The following is a 21157-nucleotide window of genomic DNA, read 5'->3' on the forward strand; positions in this document are numbered from 1 at the left end:
TTTTCTTAAATTCGGGAAAATGATTCGGAATATATATTATACATACATATTTACCACGAATAAGAAGCCAATAATATTCAGAATTAATATAATGACATTCCGCTTGGTACCTTCCTTTTATCTGTCTGTATATCAATGTCCGCAACTGTATTTATAAAATCATACATAAGCAAACGTCAAATATTTAAAAATGTGAACGTCAAACATATCTCGTTGTGGTAATGGAGACGGTTGTGATTTAGCAACTGGATTTATTAAATCTTAATGGATAAATCTCTTAATGGAGACATAGTATTACATAAATGGAAAAAAAAAAACAAATTAAGCATATACAACTCTTTCATGCCAAGGATGAATAAATTCTAAAAAGGGCTAAAAAGGGCTAGGAGCAATTTTAAATTTATGTGGCCAAAAAAAGTATGTGGTAGCTAAATCTAGCCACTAAAGGGCTAAAACGGCAACACTGGTGCTATGGCATGCCCAGGCTTGTTTGTCTCAGTTTCAGTTTTGCCCACAGTATATACAGTAATAAACCTTTTCGCAGTTTTTCACCATTTGGTCCCCGAGGAGTACTTTTGGGTTGTGTGCAGCGCTTTCGTTTTGCGCGCCCGGCAACACTTACTGTGGGGAATTTCGCATCATGATTAGAAAAAGTTCATTTCGAGGATAAAATATACATAATTATGTGTTATTTATGAACAAAATGTAGGTGAAGTATAATATTCATCTTTAATGTATGCTGATATTCATGCTTAATGAAGAATATCAATAGTTAAGTACGTAATTAACGCTTGTGTTTTATAAACTGGAAAACTCAAATCGTAATTACAGCATTAAATGGAGTTTTTTTTATTACAAAAAAAAGGTTTGTATAGCTATACAGACCCCAATGCCTGCCAGCGCATCCGCCCAGACAGTCCATTAAGCACACCCAAGTTTGAGTGATCTACAAGTTACAAGTGTTTTCAGCATTTAACAGTTCATTATCATGTGCGGTGTAATATTAATTATTATACACTGAACTATGAACTATGAACTATCTGTACTAGTATCTATAATAATAGACAATAATTTGCAATGTTTTTACACTTTTGCAAATAGTTTCGGGCACTATTACACATTCATGACTTGCGCCACTCTGCCATAGTACGGTTGTTGTCCATTTGAGTAATTGTATACAACTCTGAATCAACAAAATGCATGCTCCTTCTCATTTTCAACCCTGATCAGATTTTACCCCCGAGGAGTACTCAAAAAGGTTTATTACTGTATATACTGTGGTTTTGCCGTCGTCGCGAGTTGTTTCGGTGTGCGCATAGTTATTTAAAATTAAAAAGTTTGATGCCAGCCGGGGTTTCTCGAGTGAATATATAATTCATGAGAATTATAATTTGAAAGTGTCTATTGAGCCAAGGAAAAAGCAAAGCAGTATACTTAAACCAGCACTTCCAGCAGATATTGACCTGGGTTTTCGCACGACTACTCCTGTTTCATCGTTTCTTTTTAGGAAATTCTTACCACCATATACATATGTATTATTTACACTAGTAACTATTTATGTAAATATGTATGTATTTTTTATGCTTAATATATCCAAATAAAAGAAGAAAGTAAACACAACAACCATCGAGTAAATTTTTATTTGTGTCAAACTGAAACTTTTTTTCCAATAATAAACGGTTAGCTGATTCACGTCTACAGAAAGTTCACAAAATTAATTGAAAACTTGTATCAACCAAAGCATTGTTTATATTTGCTCGACAATGATTTTATTCAACTAACAATATTGTCCAATCAAGGTAGTCGTTTTGTAATTATTAACAAATATACATTTGTCCCAACTAGAAGTCTCAAGTAAATTGCGGACTTTCGTGAATTAGATATTTATTTCGCCACATCCAACTATGCCACTTGGTCACTATAACCAAATCTTAGTAATTATAACTAAACCTTTTTCTGGGTGTAAGTGAATAAACACTCTTAGGGCCGGTTACTCAATATCTGGTTAACACTAATCTGCGGTTAAACATCGTTATCGACGTCTTCGACTCCATGCATACAACAGGGAGTCGGTAGCGTCGATAACGATGTTTAACCGGAGATTAGTGTTAACCAGACATTGAGTACCGGGCCCTTATTATTAGTTATACTAATACCGAGTTCTTTCTATTTTCTTTTCATTAAATTAATCATCGGTGCGTATGTGCAACCAAATCTTGCTCCAAGCTTTGCGCCGATGAATATGGTCCTTCGAGCTCAACCAGGGTTTTGTCGCACAATTCGTTGGGATGGATTAGTGTCCAAGAGAGAAATTGGTTATTTTTATTTTTTAATTAACAAACAACTGGTTTAAAACGATACCAGCGAGTAACGTCAGATGTTGTAACATTTTTGTGTAAACGCCTCTTTTAATTTTGCGAATTTTCATACGAGGTTTATTTATGTATATGCACGTATTTATACACTGTTCACCTAAAGTTAACTGGGGGGACTTGGAATTATTGGAAGGCATTAGTTGACAGACCTTTTTACACCGGGGCAACTGTGGCATTCAACTAAAAGCTGCCTCAAAAATGAAAACAAGGTCGGCAACTTTCTGCCATACAAAACGGAGACTGGGTAGACACTTATTGCACACAATTTGCTTAACATTAGCCGTTTAGCCGCACCTATATACTTTAATGGACATTACACCCAATATATTTAGTTAATTAATGTTAATCATAAGTTATGCGTCGTTTTCTGGAAACCTATTGCACGTAACTACACTTTATAAAAGCGGCAGCCTTTGTTACAATTTTGCCACGAAATACGGGGCATGTGACCCGGAATCTTTTCGGAGCAGTCTTCAGAGCTGCAAACATGCCCACATAGCAGAATTATATACTCTTTTGGATTTGTGGAACACACTACACGCACTGAGGTTTCCAATAATGGCTGAGATTTCCATTACGGAACTAATTGCTATTCCGCGCAAAGTATACTAAATTTTTTTATGAAACTCGGTGGGGATACTAATGGAGGTCTTCTTTAACTATATTTATGGAAAATGTTTAGTAGCGCTCACATCGTTTTTGAGGTTGGGGGCGGAGGGGCAGGGGCGGGCCCCCCAAACCGCCCCCACTAGAAACGGGACAGTCCCCGCTTTCTAAAAAGGCGTACCATCCCCCCTTGGGCTCCTCCCACAGGCCCCTAGGGAACCGTTTGAAAAAGGGGGAAAACGGAATTTTCTTAGGCAAACTGAGCAGTTTAAAGTGGAATATTACCCAACTAACAGAAACCGTGGGATTTTTTAATAAAATAAATTATGCCAAAGTAGATATCGGGCGATTTTGAATAAACAATAAAAAAGTTAATTAGAAGTAGAAAAACCAAGTTTTTATAAAAAAAAAAATGTTCTTTTTAACAAATGTATTTTTGCGTAGAATTCCTTTCTGCGTAGGCGGCCTTCGGCCGCACTTAGGGATTATAACCCTCAGGCAGTAGAATTCTCCTTTCTGTGTTGCCAAAGAAGGGGGGCCGAACACCTTTTGCAGAGAAAACCTTTCTGCGTAGGCGGCCTTCGGCCGCACTTAGGGATTATAACCCTCAGGCAGTAGAATTCTCCTTTCTGTGTTGCCAAAGAAGGGGGGTTGAACACCTTTTTGCAGAGAAAACCTTTCTACGTAGGCGGCCTTCGGCCGCACTTAGGGATTGTAACCCTCAGACAGTAGAATTATCCTTTCTGTTTTGCGAAGAAAAGTAGCTGAACACCTTTTGCAGAGAACACCTTTGTATATTTTTAAGGCTTACTGGGTTATATCCTATCTTCTTTTGTCTCTCATTCTTTTGCATATTATGGAGTTTCACAGCTGCACTCCGCCACTTAATTTGCATATGCAACCAAAGTCATACGCGTGATTTTGAAGGTGTTTTTATTTAATGAATTGTGATTAATTGGTTAATATTAAAGTCGTAAAGCAAGTTATAATTAATCGAGTAAAGTGTAAAGTGAAGGGGAATACAAGGGAAAATTTTAGTAGACGGACGGCAAATTCTAGAAAAAGGGGGGATGAGGTGGGGTAGAATAGGACCCCCTGATTTCAAAAAAACCCCCTTTTTTCTAGCAACCCTATAGTTCTTCTATAATTTATTGTTAAAGTTTTCATGTAAACGATGAATAAGATCATGATTCAATAATACAAGGTTAGATAACACTGGTCGACGGCCAAAATTTACCAGAGACGCCGTTATGAAATTCGTATGTAAAATCACCCCCTGATTCCGAAAATCAAGGTTATTTTTAATTTTATGGTACCGTTTTTGAGAGATTTGCAAATTTTAAAATTGGGTCCACTTAATCATATATATCTCAAGAACGAATTAAGCAATTCCAAAACGGTTTGAAGCTTTTAAAAGGTATTAAAATTTTCTATAAGCTGTGCATACAACACTTTTTGCTAGGCCCTGTAGATTCAAAGATAACGAGCAATCATTACCGATTTTTTCAATTTTTTTTGTAAAAATATAAAAAAAAATTGTACTTTGCGGGGAAGGATCTCGAAAACCTTTTATTTTTTTGCAGATTTTTTTTTTCTCCCTAAGCTCTGTTATATTACAAAAAAAATAAGGTATCATCGAAGAAAATCGATGCAAAACTACGTAAGTTATTAGCGATCAAATAAAAATACCCAGGTTGCGCAATTTCAACGTATACCTCAAAACGTATGTATGGTATAAAGAAGAGTGAAATATCTAGCTATGCTCTGTTTCTATTGAGTTAAAAGTTCAATTTATGAATGAAATTACCCATATTTTTAACTTTTTTTTTAAATTTATTTATGTTTATACTATATTCTAACAATCTTTATCTTAATTTGATTTTACTATGTTGTCGAAATAATTATGTGTTCTACTTTGACGCTTATTCAGTTTAGGATCGGTTTCTCTTATGAGAAACCAGCAGTAATCACCCATGATTGCGACGTCCCAGAATCCTTGATATCGATTCTCAATTAATTTCATTTGCTGATGAAACCTTTCGCCATGTTCATCACTTTCGTCGCCAAGATTTGCCGGAAAAAAGCTCAAATGTGAGTGGAGAAAGTGAATTTTTAAAGACATATTTACGCCCATTTTCGCATAATTATTGATTAGGTCGTTCACTATCTGCTCGTAGTTAGGGCTTTTGTGTCTACCGAGAAAAGAAGCAACGACCTTTTCAAAGGATTCCCACGCTGCTGCCTCAACTGATGAGAGTAGTCCTTTGAATTGATTATTGTTGATCAACTTTCTTATTTGTGGTCCAACAAAAATACCTTCCTTTATCTTGGCTTGAGAAATATCTGGAAAAACTGTTTTCGAATAGTCGAATGCTTCGCCTTCTTTGTCCAAAGCCTTAACAAAGTTTTTAATGAGACCGAGCTTGATGTGTAAGGGTGGAAGTATGATTTTCTCTTTCTTGACAAGAGGGGTGTATTTGATGTTATCCACACCAACGGTAAACTCGACTCTTTCCGGCCAATCTTTTCTGACGTAGTGGTCCTTACGAGCTCGGCTATCCCACTTGCAGAGGAAGCAGCAGTGCTTGGTGTAGCCACTTTGTAGACCGCATAGCATTGCAACGACTTTGAGATCAGAACATATTTTCCAATCATGCTCTTCATATTTGATAAATTTGAGTATTTTTTGCATTTCCTCGTAGGTTTCCTTTGTATTTACTGCATGTGCAATCGGGATAGAAGGCTTTTTGTTACCAATATGCAATAATACAGCCTTCAAACTCAGTTTATTGCCGTCTATGAACAATCGCCACTCTTTTGAATCATATGTTTGACCAAACTCTTTGAATAAACCAGGGATGTCGTTGCAGTAGCATATACTGTCTTTCTTGGTATAGTGTTTGGAAAATGGTTCGTGACGAGTTCTACTATATGTCACCTTAACATCGGATGACACAAATTTAAATTGTTGCATACGAGAAGTGTGGATCTCGGCCTTTTCCTTGGATAGTTCCAAATCTCTTATCCAATCATTAAGTTGTGCTTGTGACAGAACGTTTCTTTCGTTTTCCATGCGAAATTCAGTACAACTTGATCCCCCGCACTCAGATGTTACTGTTGACAATGGAACTGGATCCGCAACTGCCGTTGAATGTAGTACTGGTAATGTCACTGTAGGTACGCTAGCATAGGTTACTCCTCTTGATCTTCCAACGCCAAGTACTTTTGTTTGACAAATATAACACTCTATTGAATGGCAAGTAGGTTCTCTCCATATCATTGGTGTATCAAATTTTGTTTGTTGTCCTGATTCCCACTGAATCAATTCTACTCGACACGATGTACACAAAGTGTTCGGTGTCCATGGTTTTTCAGCATTTTTAGGCTCAATTCCAAAATACTTGGAGTATAAAGTTTTGATATGATCTGAGAACACTCGTCGTCGCCTTATGATAGTATATTGGCCACACATGAAACAGAACATATCTGGATCCTTATTACACTAAAATTCTCGCTTCCTTTTACTCATTTTATTTTTTTTTAATAAATCACGGTTTTGAAATTAGACTTATGAACTGAACTATCTCCGGCGAGCCTTGAAGATGTTATGAAGTTTCAAAGCGCATTAACTCATATTTATACTCGGAACAAGAATAAAATTGAAAAAATCAAATCTTACCTAGACAGAAAGGTTCCTTTTTATAACAAGCCGGGAAAAGAAAATACTACCTGTTTTAGATGTAGGCTTTAGAAATTTTCTGTGTCTTATAATTTTGAAAATCTACCTGCATACTTACCCATAACTGACGGAAATACATGTTTATAACTACATGCCTACAGCAGGTTTCGAACCCAACCACTCTTCCTTTCGATGCAACCACTCTACCTACTATAATACAATTCGAGTATTAAAAGTACTATTTGATTTATTTAAAGAAAAAGTGTTATCATTGTTATGGTGTTATTCGTTTATCCGGATAATATCTCACTTGCACTTTATACCTTTAATATATGTATGTATGTATAGGTACATACATTGAAGTTGCGCAACCTGGGTATTTTTATTTGATCGCTTATAACTTACGTAGTTTTGCATCGATTTTCTTCGATGATACCTTATTTTTTTTGTAATATAACAGAGCTTAGGGAGAAAAAAAAAATCTGCAAAAAAATAAAAGGTTTTCGAGATCCTTCCCCGCAAAGTACAATTTTTTTTAATTTTTTACAAAAAAAAATTAAAAAATCGGTAATGATTGTTCGTTATCTTTGAATCTACAGGGCCTAGCAAAAAGTGTTGTATGCACAGTTTATAGAACATTTTATTACCTTTTCAAAGCTTCAAACCGTTTTGGAATTGCTTAATTCGTTCTTGAGATATATATGATTAAGTGGACCCAATTTTTTTTTTTTTGCAAAAACGGTAAATTGCAAATATCTCAAAAACGGTACCATAGAATTAAAAATAACCTTGATTTTCGGAATCAGGGGGTGATTTTACATAAGAATTTCATAACGGCGTTTCTGGTAAAGAGAAAAAGTTGAAATTTGTGGTCCAGTGTAATTATTGACAGCTGCGGTTTGACACTCCGTTACAAAAGGTTGCATTTACGAAGGACAGAGAAAGGGCAAGAATGCAATCCCTTGTTGCGAAAATGGTAGTAGAAAAGTACGCAAAGTAGGCAATTAGTAGTGAAATTCCTTTTGTAAATTCTAATGTATTTGCAGGAAATCTGGACTTTTAAACGAAATGTTGAACGTAATATTGAAATAACAATGGCTGACAGCAACACAAAATGTGTGCTACGTTAAAAAAAAATACACCACAAGAAGTGCGTATAATTACGGGGTATAAGTGTACTATACGTACATTGCTCTTAATAAAAAAAATAATATTAGGATTGATAGGGGTCTTACTCCTGATCATAACGGTATAATGTTTTACTGGGGGAACTAATCGCACGATATTTTATTTTTATCAATACTTCTATAAATAATGAAAATTTTTTATAAAAAATCGCGTGATTTTTATTACAAAATCTCTCCATTTTAATAAAAAAAGATTAATTACAATGTCCGTTTTTATTGCTTCCCTTTTTCAGTGCTTTTTATTGGGCATTTTTTGTTGTGTGGCAGCACCGACATTTTAGTTCAATTGGTTTGCAAAGCAAAAAGTGAGCTAATTGAATTTTTGCATAGCACAAAATTAGATGGAGTCCTATAAAAAATAATAATAATAATAATAATAATAAAAAAAAATATATATATATATATATATATGTGTATATAAAATAAAAAATTAAAAAAAATATATGAACTATGCAGTAAAGGAAAAAAAAGATAATAATAGCTCTAAAAATTTTATATTAATGATTTAGAGACCTTGAGAAATACAGATGTAAACAGCATTGTTGAAAATTTCAAAAGCATTGCTAGCTGTCAACAAGGAGGAAAAATAAAAATATGAAAATTTTTACATTGTTTCAAACCAAAATGCTGATTTGGTTTCTCTTCAGTGACCAGTAATCAAAAATAAATGCCCCGAAATCCAAATTGCCTTTGTCTTATACACTTTATTTAATATAAAAAACAGAACGAGAAAATTGTGTATCTATCACTAGAAAAAATTGATGTATGTATCCGGTAATTCAAAAAGTAAGTGAAGTTGGTTGCGAGTAAAATAAGAAAAATATAAATGTCAGAAATGGCAAGTCACCAGGGGTGATTTTAAATAGTATCATCAACATTCCGGCCCTCTTGAAAGCATCCGCTTTTAAATATCGATGAACAGTGGGCAAAGTTTGACAATGGGTCTTTTTAGGGTCCCCTTAAAAGTGTCTACAGACGCCACTCGCACTAAACCATCGGATCCTGGATGCACTTCTGAGATCTTTCCAATGGACCATTGGGTTGGTGGTAGGTTGTCGTCCTTTATGATAATTGTGTTACATATTCGATTGACCACCTTTTCCAAAAATGCTGTGTCAGCTTCTGAAGGTATTGCCAACGATTTACTGCATTTTCCTTTAGGTTGAGGAGGTTTTTGTCTGGCAGAGAAGTCATTGGGCGCATAATCAGGAAATGTGCTGGAGTCAAGGGATCGATATCGCCTTCAAATTTGGTACATAGTGGGCGTGAGTTGAGACATCCTTCAATTTGACAGAGAATAGTGTTCAACTCCTCATATGTAACGCACGCATCAGCCAATGTTCGTTTTAAGTGATACTTGACTGACTTGACGCCTGCTTCCCATATGCCGCCGAAGTGGGGTCCTGCAGGTGGGGAGAAATGCCACTGAATTTCTTGCTCAGCTGACGCTCTTGAAATAGTTTCCTGTGTTGTCGAATCATTTATGTATTGGTATAGTTCCCGCAAATGTTGATTAGCACCCACAAAGTTGGTACCATTGTCTGAGAATATATGTAATGGTTTTCCGCGCCGCGCAGTGAATCTTCGTAGTGATGCAATGAAAGCCGCTGTAGACAATTCAGTCACCAGCTCAATATGTATTGCCTTGGTGGTCAAGCAAATAAAAAGTGCTATCCAGCATTTATACAGTTTAGAGCCACGTCCCTTCCAAGAACGTACCTGTATCGGCCCAGCAAAATCGATCCCCGTGTTGAGGAAAGGTGATCCTGGATCCAAACGATATTTTGGTATGTCACCCATTTGTTGTTGGTAGGAAATGCCGCGGTGTCTCATGCATACTGTACATTTAAAGATGCCCTGCTTGATAACATGTGTGACTCCTGGAATCCAGTACTTAAGAGCCAAGAGATAATGTAATTGCCTCTGTCCGGCATGCAAGTAACGTATGTGATAGTCACGTACAATTAGTTTAGTTAACGGGTGAGTTTTGTCCATTATGAATGGATGTTTCTGATTATAATTGATTTTCGCGTTGGTAACTCTGCCACCTACGCGGAGCAATCCTTGTTCGTCAATAAATGGAGCAAGTGGTGCCAACTTATGTGAAGATGGTAACTGCCTACCTTGACCGATAGTTCGTAACTCGAATGTGTAAGATCCTGCTTGTACTGATCTAACCAGGACATCATGCGCCGTGCGTAGTTCACTGGTTGTAATGGATTGATTATTACCTTTGCTATTAATGCACTTAGCTTTGCAGTTGTTGACAAATCGCAAAAGAAGTGATGTGATTCGCAGCAGTCGTGTATAACAGGAGTAGCGCTCTATCACTGAAACCTCAGTTGTTACGCTTGCAAGTGCAACCGTGCTTTTCCGTTCTTCCTGCGTTATGTCATCTTCCAGAGGAGGCACTAAATGACACGTCTCTGGAATGTCTTTTAGTTCACCTGGACCATGCCACCAAATCTCGTTAGATAGAAGTTCTTGAGGACACAATCCCCTTGTGGCAAGATCTGCAGGATTGTGCTGAGAAGGAATGTGTCTCCAACGCTCAGACGGAACAACTTTTAATATTTCCGCAGTTCGATTCGCTATGAATGTTTTCCAACGGCGAGGATGATCCCTTAACCATGCCAACACTATTGTGGAATCCGTCCATCCAAAGGTTTCAGCCTTTGACAATTCCAGCGCATTTTGTACTTTAGTCATTAATTTCGTCATAAGATGTGAACCACATAGCTCAAGCCTTGGTAGTGTGATTTGTTTAACTGGAGCCACACGCGTCTTGGCAGCTATTAAATTTGTTGATATTTGCCCATTTTCATGGTGAACTCTAATGTATATAGTTGCTGCGTATGCCAGCTCCGAGGAGTCTGCAAATCCATGTAGTTGTACGAGCTTCTCATTGGAGTAACGTATCCACCGGGGAATATGTAACTGTAATATGCGGTTGATGCTTTCTCGATACTCAACCCATTGAGTGTAAAGGTCGTGCGGTAATGCCTCGTCCCATCCTATTCCTCTCAACCACAGTTTTTGCATGAATATCTTCATTGATATAACCACTGGCGACAACCATCCGATGGGATCAAATACCCTAGCTAAATCCGATAAAACACTTCGCTTGGTTGTATGTTGGTTTGATGGCAAACAAACGCTGTATTTAAAACTATCGGTCGATGTATCCCATAAGAGTCCCAGTGTCTTTACTGTGCATGTAGAGTCTATATAGGTATCAGATTGAACCTCTCGATCCTCACTTGGAATACTTTCCAAGAAGGTTGCTGAATTTGAAGACCACTTGCGCAGATGTAACCCAGCATCAAACAACAGGGCGCAAATCTCTTCTTTAAGCTGAATCGCAGTAGCTTCGTCGGTAGCGCTTGCCATAAAATCGTCTACGTAGAAATACTGTGAAATTGCTTCAGATGCTTTCGGATGTGCATTGGCGTTGTCATTGGCGATTTGCTTCAAGGTTCTAGTTGCGAGGAATGGCGCAGCTGACGTTCCATAGGTTACAGTCTTGAGATTATATTCTTTTATGGGTTCATCGTTTGACCTCCGCCAAAGTATACGCTGCAGTGATTGGTCGTCAGGGTCCACCAAGATCTGGCGATACATCTTCTCTATATCCCCTGTAAATCCCAACTTGTACTTGCGAAAATTTAAAATAATGTCAAATAGATCTCTCTGAATTGTGGGTCCCACGAGCAACTGGTCGTTGAGCGAGAGTCCATTTGTAGTCCTACATGACCCATCAAAAACAACCCTCAGCTTAGTTGTTGTGCTGTTAGGCTTTAGCACTGCGTGATGCGGTAAAAAATACGTACGTTTTGGATCGAAATTACCAGCCGGCTCCATGTGGCCCAACGTGATATAATCGAACATAAATTTTTGGTATTCTTGCTTGAGCTGAGCATTATTATGAAAACGTCGTTCCATAGCTAAAAAACGTTTTAGAGCGTTGGTACGTGACTCACCGAGTTGCGGTTCGTTTTTCAATGGAAGTTTAACTACATATCTTCCAGACTCGTCTCGCTTAACAAATTGTTTATAATGATTTTCAGCTGCTAACTCATCAGGGGTGAGATGCTGAAGCGGGCCCTTAACGTCCTCAATCTCCCAGAATTGTTGCAGCTGTTGGCTAATCTCCATGAGTGTATGCGCGGTAATGATATGTTGTTCGTTCTCAGATGACAGCCTACCGATCAAAACCCATCCAAAAATTGTGTACATTGCCGATGGTGAGCCACTGGGGTGCGGTATAATGCTTGGTAAGATGCAATCGGCTAGAACATCTGCTCCGAGAATAAGGTCAATGCGACCTGGCTTATCGTAGTATGGGTCAGCCAATTCCAAATGCTTAAAAAACTCTGTGGTCTGGCTGGAGACCTTATATGAAGGTAAGTTCCGTGTTAGATTTGATAAACAAAGTCCCTCTGTTGAGATGGTCTTGCCTTGAAGTGCATGAATGCTTATGTACACTTTTCCTTTTGAGCGACTTCCATCCGTTGCTCCTACTCCATAGAGAATAGTGTTGTCGTATTTGGGTTTTAGTTGAAGACGTTGCACGCATGCTGCAGAAATAAGTGTGCCTTGTGATCCTGAATCCAGCAAGGCACGACATTGCTGCAGTGAACCAGTCGCATCCTCAACCATCACCAAAGCAGTTGGGAGCAACGTGATTGACTGTGGACTTGATTGCAAACTGTTCACACTAATGCTTGTAGATTCTTCACTTCGTACTGGTGGTTGAGATGCACTTGTTTGTTGCTTCTCTGTCGACGACCGATCTAAGTGCAGAAGCGTGTTGTGCTTACCGTTGCATTTACGACAAAATGATCGTTTGCAATTCACAGCCTGATGATTTGCTTGCAAACAATTAAAACACATGTTGCCTTGCTGGACAACCTTTCGCCTTGCTTCTACGTTGAGTTCCTTAAATTTACTGCAGTTGTATAGTGGATGATTCGAAGAACAAACAGGGCATGCCTGCATAACAGTAGTAAAAGTGCGTGATTGTTTTTGCTTATTGTAACTCTGATGTGATTGGTGGTTTGTGCCCTTAGATGTATTTTCGAGTTCAAATACACGCTTTTCCAAAAAATTTAAAAAATGTTGTATAGTTGTCGATTCGTCCGACTTTCTATCTCGATACCACAAAGTATGAGTTTCAGAATCTAGTTTTTTCTCAAGTATAAAAAGTAAAATTGAATCCCAGTGCTCTACTGGCTCTTTGAGCACCCTTAGTGCGTTTATGGTTTCGTTGGTTGTGTTATACAAACGTTTTGCTTCAGAAACTGATGAAATTTTCATCACAGGTTGATCAAACAAAATTTCAAAATAAGCCTTTTTTATATTGTCAGGTTTGTCATATTTTTTCTTCAATAGTTGCCAAGCGATTTCATAATTTGCATTTGCTGGTTGCAAATGCTTTATGAGTGACAGTGCATCACCCTTTACCTTCGTTTGCAAATATTCCAATTTCTCAACATTTGAAATGTTAGTTTTGTTGTGAAACATGGCTTCGAATAGATCGCGGAATCGCATCCACTCGATGCACTTGCCATCGAAGTCAGGAATTTGTATTCGTGGCAATCGAAGCTCTTGTTGTGGCAGCTGTTGCAAATTGTTTATTGTGTTGGCTGGTGATGACGAAGATCTACCATCACTGCTTACGTTTTGTGAAATGCGTTCAATTAACGCGCCCATGGTGCCCTGATGCTCCATTAATGCTTGCATTGCTGTCGAAATATCTCTTGGAGATTGCTGATTCTCGATAATTGTCGCATTACCACCCTCTACTTGCGCACGTGAATAGCTTGCTTTAATTGTAAAATACTTTTCTTCAATTGCGGCCCGATACTCGTCCTCTTGCTCAAGCTCGCTAGCCGTTGTTGTAAGAAGATCGATTTCATTCTGAATATCGCCGTATTGCTTGAATAATTCTTCAGCGCGCTCTATACGCACTTTTAAATCGTCAATTGTCGTGTTTGTATCTGCACAAATACTTTGAATTCGTGTCAGACTGCTTTTGATTACTTGACGTTGTTTTTTAAATGAATCCATTTTGTGGTGGTTGTTTTTTTACTTATGTTGACGTTTCTACTATGTTCTACTTGTGGCAAATGTCAGTTGTCGTCAATGTACGACCGCTATTGTGACTGCAACATACAATTGCTGCCAGATGTCTTGAATAGTACTCCGAAAATTGTGCTTATTACTCCGAACGAGTCTCCAATTTGTGTTGCAATTTCAGACACCCTTGTGTGTCTCCAAATAAGATGTTGCAACTTGAGTCACCCTTGTGTGCCTCCAAACGATGTAATGCTGCTTGTGACACAATCTCGTGCCCCCAATCACGATGATGCGATTACAGACACTCTTGTGTGTCTTCAATGAAGATTATGTAATTCCAGATACTTGTGCGCCTCCAAGTAAGACGCCAATTGATAGTCGAAATTTACGGTGGTGTATACAGAAGCAACCTGGATTCCTTGAGCATCCGGCTCGAAGGACCAAATTATGTTTCAAACCAAAATGCTGATTTGGTTTCTCTTCAGTGACCAGTAATCAAAAATAAATGCCCCGAAATCCAATTTGCCCTTGTCTTATACACTTTATTTAATATAAAAAACAGAACGAGAAAATTGTGTATCTATCACTAGAAAAAATTGATGTATGTATCCGGTAATTCAAAAAGTAAGTGAAGTTGGTTGCGAGTAAAATAAGAAAAATATAAATGTCAGAAATGGCAAGTCACCAGGGGTGATTTTAAATAGTATCATCAACATACATAATAAATTGGAAAAAATTTTAACAATATGCAGTACAAAGTAGTATGAGATACGCACAAATGTTATTATAGGACTCAATTATTATATGCCTTTGTTAAGGATATCCCTAGTATCACTATAAATATTACATATAGCCGTGCTCCCATTTTCAGAATCGCAAATATTTTTCGTTTTACTTTTCAAATCGCAAAATTACGTGCTCCAATATTCGCAAATCGGAAAATTTTTGCGGTTTCAAATCGGTTGCCGGTGAGACGGTGGAATGAAAAGTAAATGGCAAAATTAACATAAATAACAAGCTAGCTTAGTTTAAATTTATTTCGGATTATGCCCATTATATTTTGCGATATTTTTTGCGTCCTAAAATTTACTTCTTATGTTGATTTTATTTGTTTAATTAACTATTTATTATACCTATCTCCGTTTTGGGCAACGAAAATTTATCGAAGCAACGAAGATTTACGATTTGGTGCGGACGAAACATGTGCGATAATTGTTGCATACCTTCAAGGGATGGCTTTCAGGAATGCTGGAAACGATGTGGAAAATGGCACTTATCGATAACAACAAGTTGCGAATTCAGGAGCACCCAAAAATAAAAACGTACGATTTTGACAAAAACGCAAATTGCAAAAGTAAGTGGAAATGGGAGCACGGCTGATAAATATGTTATTGGTGTATTTGCTTTATTTTTGTCTTATAAATATGTAACTGTACCGCTTAAACTTATTTGAACTTAGTCTTTAAAATTTGTTTTTTTTTTATCAACCTTCACCCTGTCTACGGAAACATGGCTGGGTGAAGGAATACACTTTTGGATTTAACTGCTAGTTTGATACAACCTGGCATTGTTGGGAATGACAAGTCTCACCGCCATTCTTGAACTAGTTACTAGTTCATAAAGCTAAAAAAAAGCAAAAAGTGAGGTTTAAGTTGACATTTTTTGTAACTAAAAATTCAATTTTCTTAAAAACCATCAGCCTCCGGAGGGGGGGTTTTCAGATTTACAATCACAAAAAGCCGCTCTAAACCTCCTCATTTTTGTTTTTTTTTTTTAAAGCCGGGTTCCATATTGGAAAATTTTCCCATTTTTATTATGTACAACCGGTGTACATTTTATTTTAGCAATATTATACACTTTCGCGTAGTACATTTTGTTTTGCGATGTGTGCCTTTATTGACAATTTATAGAGTCGCTCTCATAGGGAGTGGTGCAATTTGTGGTAATCACGTTCTGCTTTATTTAGGGTATGCAGTTTTATGCGCGTTGTTGCAAACAACGCTGGTGACACTGAATCAGTTTTGCCGGTCAATTTCCTCACACACATTGCTTGTCAGAAGTCATCAAAATTGAAAGCCATTACGTAGGCGGCATTCAATTTGAGAAGCAATTTCATTGTCAAAATGTCGTCTTCAAGAAAACAATGTAACTAACTAGCTTCTGAAGACCTTTTTCCATTTTTAGATGCATTGTAGATTAATATTTTAGCTTGGGGTAGCTTATTATTTTTTTATTTTCACAAAACTTAAAGCAAAATTGAAACTCAATTGAAAGGAAAAAATTGAAAGCAAGTTGCCCGTTCAAGTAATAAAGAAGGGTGTGTTAGTGAAAAACTGTGAGTGTATTGAAAATTTAAAGGAGATGATAGCGCAGATTTATGCGGAATAAACTATTACAAATGAAAATAATATTTTAACAGTCAATACAATATCTATACATATCTTTTTCTTTTTTTCAAACATTCTATTATGTACTGCTAACCAGGCGATAAAGAAATCCATGTCTTGCATCAATATGTATATTAGGGGACCGACTGATGGATCCAAAGACGCCTGCATGGAAAGGACTCCTAATCCCGAATTCTTCGGTCCAAAGCCCAATATGTGCGAATCGATTAACCACCACCTTATAATTTAAAGAGGTCTTTTTATAATCACCGCCATGATTCAATAATACAAGGTTCGATAAACTGACAGTTGTCTCTCTCGCTCCCTTAGCAGTGGCAAAGTGTTGCTTCTTTGCAAATTTACTTGGAAAAAGTGTTGCTTTGCTGTGAAATAGAAGTATAAGCTTTTCTGCAATATGTTCCTTTGTATATGGATATGAAGCACATTTAACTGATGAAAACATAAACTGCTTTTAAATTGGATGTTTACATAAACCTCATAGTAGTTTTATTTTAATTTTGAGTCTTTTTGCAGTTTTTATACGGCTAAATAACACAAAAATTGCGTAATTCACGTAGATAAATTAACATTTCGTTCAATATTTCGTTTAAAATGCTAGATTTCCTGCAAATACATTAGAATTTAAAAAAGGAATTTCACTACTAATTGCCTACTTTGGTAACTTTCTACTACCATTTTCGCACCAAGAGATTTCATTCTTCCCCTTCCTCCGTCCTTCGTAAATGCAACCTTTTGTAAGGGAGTGTCAAACCGCGGCTGTCAATAATTATCTAACCTTGTATTATTGAATCATGAATCACCGCCACTTACACTACCGATACTGCTTAGCACAGTATAGACAGTAGCCAACCTTTTTGGGTTGTTGTTGTAGTAATCGTTGTTGTAGCTATATTGACCCTTGAGGAAGGCACTGGGTTGTGTGCTGCTATTTAATTGCCTTCCTCAGCCTTTTTCTTAGATTTCAGGGTTGTGTGCTGCATTATTATTATATAAATAAATTTAAGCATTTCACAAATCGTGATTTTATAAAAAGATAGTTATAAATGATGTTGAAAAAGCAAACAGACGCTCGTGCGAAATCTCTATTTTTGTGTGTTGTTAAAATTTATACATGGCGTATTGATGGTTATACAAGCAATCTATTCTTTTGTGGATTTGATGTTACTTGAGAATTTAGACAACGTGCGAGCTGCCAGGTTCTGTTATCAGTATAATTAACACAAGCTTTTCCGCGCGGTTGCCTTTCAATAAACAGAATTAACAAATATTCGCAAATAAATTTGATTTATCTTATAACTGACAACTAACGTACGATTTTTGTTCTTTTCCAGACTCCATTTTGATTTTGACTCTTTATTACCGCCAATAACTTTAAGTGTATACATATTTACAAGCTGTCAAAATTTTGGGTGGTTCCACGAGCTAAGTAAAAATTATGGCGTTCGTATTCATAACGAGAAATCTCAAAATTTTTGTTTGATCTTTCATTTCGTTTCTCTTTTTTTATCAGTTGGCAAAGGCCCTCAGTGGCGGCGCTCCCAGCGTTGAGATACCAAATTCATGTCAATTAGTAGAAAAGTTCCAAGGTGTAATTCTTGCTGTAAAACTTTTCACCAGCGGGTTGAAAATTTTCATTTACCTCATAGTTGTCAAAAATTTGAAATCCGGAGTACTTTTCTATCAATTGGCACAGGCTTTTTGCGCAAATAAGGTTATGAAATGCGTTTGATTTAAATCGTTTAAAAAATGAGTCATTTATGTATACCATTTTATGTGGAATTGTTCAATAAATTTTGTTTTACATTATACTTTTTGAAACTACTGGAGTTAATTATTTTTTTTCTCAAAAGCAACCCTGTGTGCTTAGAAAGAGTGTGTACCAATAATTTCATCCTTGGCTTATTCATTACGAGGAAGGCAGTCGCTAAATTCACCCAAGGTTGTTTAGTGGTTATACTGTGCTGCTTAGGTTCATCGTGGTTTGTGAATGGGCCTCCGCACACTGGACTGCTCAGTCCGCCTAAAACTGGGTTTGTTTGATAAAAGGGGAAAGAGAGTTCGAATTTATTTTTTGCTAGTTTGCTCAGGCCCAATGGCAACGGCCATTCCCGGAAATAGGAAACGTAGCCCACAAAAAATCCACATACGTCCCACAAGAAGCACGGTTACCTGCTGTCCAGATTTATGCCATTGCACACTAGCAAATTTTTATCGATCAAGTTTGCGCAAACTTTCGCTAAAACTGGTTCAGAAAATTGCATGTAATCCGAAAATTATACTTAAATAGATCAAATAAACTCCTCATATTACATTCTCGCTGACCTGTAAGTTAACATCACTAATCTAATTCTTTTTTGAGTATAAAAAATAGATTCCCAAACAGACAATGGCCCGTAGTCATAGTCAAAATAAAGTCGACTTTAAAGTTAGTTGCAGCTTTTTGACATAATTTTCAATGGGATATCTGTCAAAAAAGCTGCAACTAACTTTAAAGTCGACTTTATTTTGACTATGACTACAGGCCAATAAATTTCCTGCTATATTAGTTGAACTTTCGGCCAATATTAACCCTCAGGTAAGCAACCAACAATTCGGCCATGCAACCCTGTAAACTGTAACTCATGTTCCAAACATAAACAAATCTCCACACGCTCAGTCCACTCGTCATTAATTAAGGGGCATACCACTATCGCACGTTTTCGTCATGCAAAATCAAAACTACACAATAATAATAAAATATTAAAAGTTTTAAGATCGAAAACGTATTTAATACCCACTATATTGCTCGCCAACCCAAAATGATCTTGTCTTGCGCCACCTTCCTAACCTCAGCGGAATAACATTATTTGCAGAAAAAAATGTCTCGTTACTCGGCAATGCGGAAACGCAAAGAGGCGGTTAGATATACCCTAACGTGCAGATTCTGCGGCAATAAGCACCCCATCAGGCTTTGCCCTGTATTTCGCGCTAAGGCACCCGAAGACCGTATACGCGATGTGTTATTGCATCGGTATTGCTCCAACTGCCTAGCCGGGACCCATCGAGCCGCCCACTGTACAAATGAGGGTAGATGTCGACGCTGCCAAGAGTCTCACCACACGCTACTGCATATCGACGACGCAGCCGGAAAGCACACGACCCGTTGCCCCTCCTGGGCGCTGCCAACGATGACGATGACAGCGATGTAATATCGATCGAAGCCTCAGAAGTCGAGGAGGAGGAGGTAGTGCAAACTGGAGCGGCAACCGATGCTTTCCGCCCAGATGCGTCGGTCGGAATGGAAACGAGTGCTTTCCATCCGGATAATGTAAGCGGATCGGAACCTCTGCGTCTCCGACCGCTACACCAGCACGAGCTCCAACGACAGAGTTGGGAAATTACAGAATACCGACCTCCTCCCAGTTGGCAGGGAACACAAACCCTACGTCGGCGAAACCGTCCGCGACAACATGGGAGAGTGGAATCAAACGCATTCCACCGCCCAATGAGAAGCAGTTTCCGAACCGGGCTAGCGACGAACCCGCAAATAGCAACGTACGCGCTTCAATGCTTGACGCCAGTCGCACCGACCGCTGTAGTCAAGATCGAGCCAGGAGGGCGCCTCCATTTAATCCGCGCACTTATTGACCCGTGTGCTATGACTTCAGTGATTGCAGTGGGCCTCGCTCAGGAACTCCGCTTAGGAGCAACGGACGTCACGAACCAGCGAGGCTACTTCCTTAAACTGCGGGGCAAACACGGCCAATCGGCAACAGTAACCACGCATGCGGAAGCCATTCGAAACTTTGAAAAACGAACGCCCGTGTCTAATATCGACGCTTCCATCGCCGGCCCCTATTCCAACTTGAAGCTCGCCTATCCGGGCTTCTATATTTCCGCGCCGGTTCGCCTAGTGCTGGGCGCCGATGTCTTCGCGAAGATCATATTAGGCGTACTACCAGCGGGGACGATGGGCCCGCTTTTAGCACAGAACACCATCTTCGGCTGGGTGCTCTCTGGCGCCTGTTAGGCAAAATTTATTTGGTCAACCATTTCATTTTAATTTTATTATATTTTATTAAATTTTCTTATAGTATATTTTCAAATATTGAATTCCATGAATAAATGAAAAACGTGCAAGTGAAATTTTAAGCCGCGTTTATTTCCTTTAACACTTCTTTTGTCCGGTCGGAATCTAGGTCAACGGAGATCAGCACCAGAGGATGGCGAATATCTAGTTAAGAAAATGAATTAAAAATAAGTAGATAAACGGAGTATGGTGGTTGGACTTGGTAACAATATTGCTTGTAGCAAGGAGGCCGGCATTTTAGGCCACCGGCCTAAATTTGCTTGAACTTTTCGACCCATCCTAATACACACTAATTAACATACTTACGATATTATGGTTGCCGTCGATCTGTTAACTACTATGTTAAGAAAATATGCAACCATAACTTTCGTTAAATAAACAGTTCGACCGGCAACCGCAAATAAAACCAAAAACGGTTTACTTACTCGTTTAGCGACTATTTGAGAAGGAAGACATCCAGCCACCAAGTTCAAAAAATTTGTATTCAAAAGGTAATCTGTAATTCCAATATATGTACATTAGGCCGGGTCGATTTGTGGGGAGGCAAAAAAATCGCCCATTGCTCTGTGAAAATCATATTCTAGGGATCAAAATGAGAAACTTTGCCGAAGGAACCATACCTCTAAAACGAATTCTGATGTCCCCCAATTTGGGTCGAATTTTGGGTAGGGGCAAATTTTGAAAAATCCCACTTTGACCCATTTAGAGTGCTCCAATCGAGTCCAAATGTATGACCGACCCCCACTAACTTTGGA

At 38.0% G+C, this 21157-nt stretch overlaps 1 protein-coding gene across 1 annotated transcript; it reads right to left on the reverse strand.

Annotated features, from left to right (window-relative positions):
* Positions 1-8909: 8909 nt before the first annotated feature.
* On the reverse strand, positions 8910-13916 carry LOC118736280. Its single transcript, XM_036466376.1, has one exon. The coding sequence runs from the start codon at positions 13914-13916 to the stop codon at positions 8910-8912; it is 5007 nt and encodes a 1668-aa protein (XP_036322269.1).
* Between the last annotated feature and the right edge of the window lie 7241 nt (positions 13917-21157).

Source organism: Rhagoletis pomonella, unplaced genomic scaffold (genome assembly GCF_013731165.1).
Source record: "Rhagoletis pomonella isolate Grant_MI unplaced genomic scaffold, Rhpom_1.0 Rhpom_scaffold_00003, whole genome shotgun sequence".
Classification (NCBI taxonomy): domain Eukaryota; kingdom Metazoa; phylum Arthropoda; class Insecta; order Diptera; family Tephritidae; genus Rhagoletis; species Rhagoletis pomonella.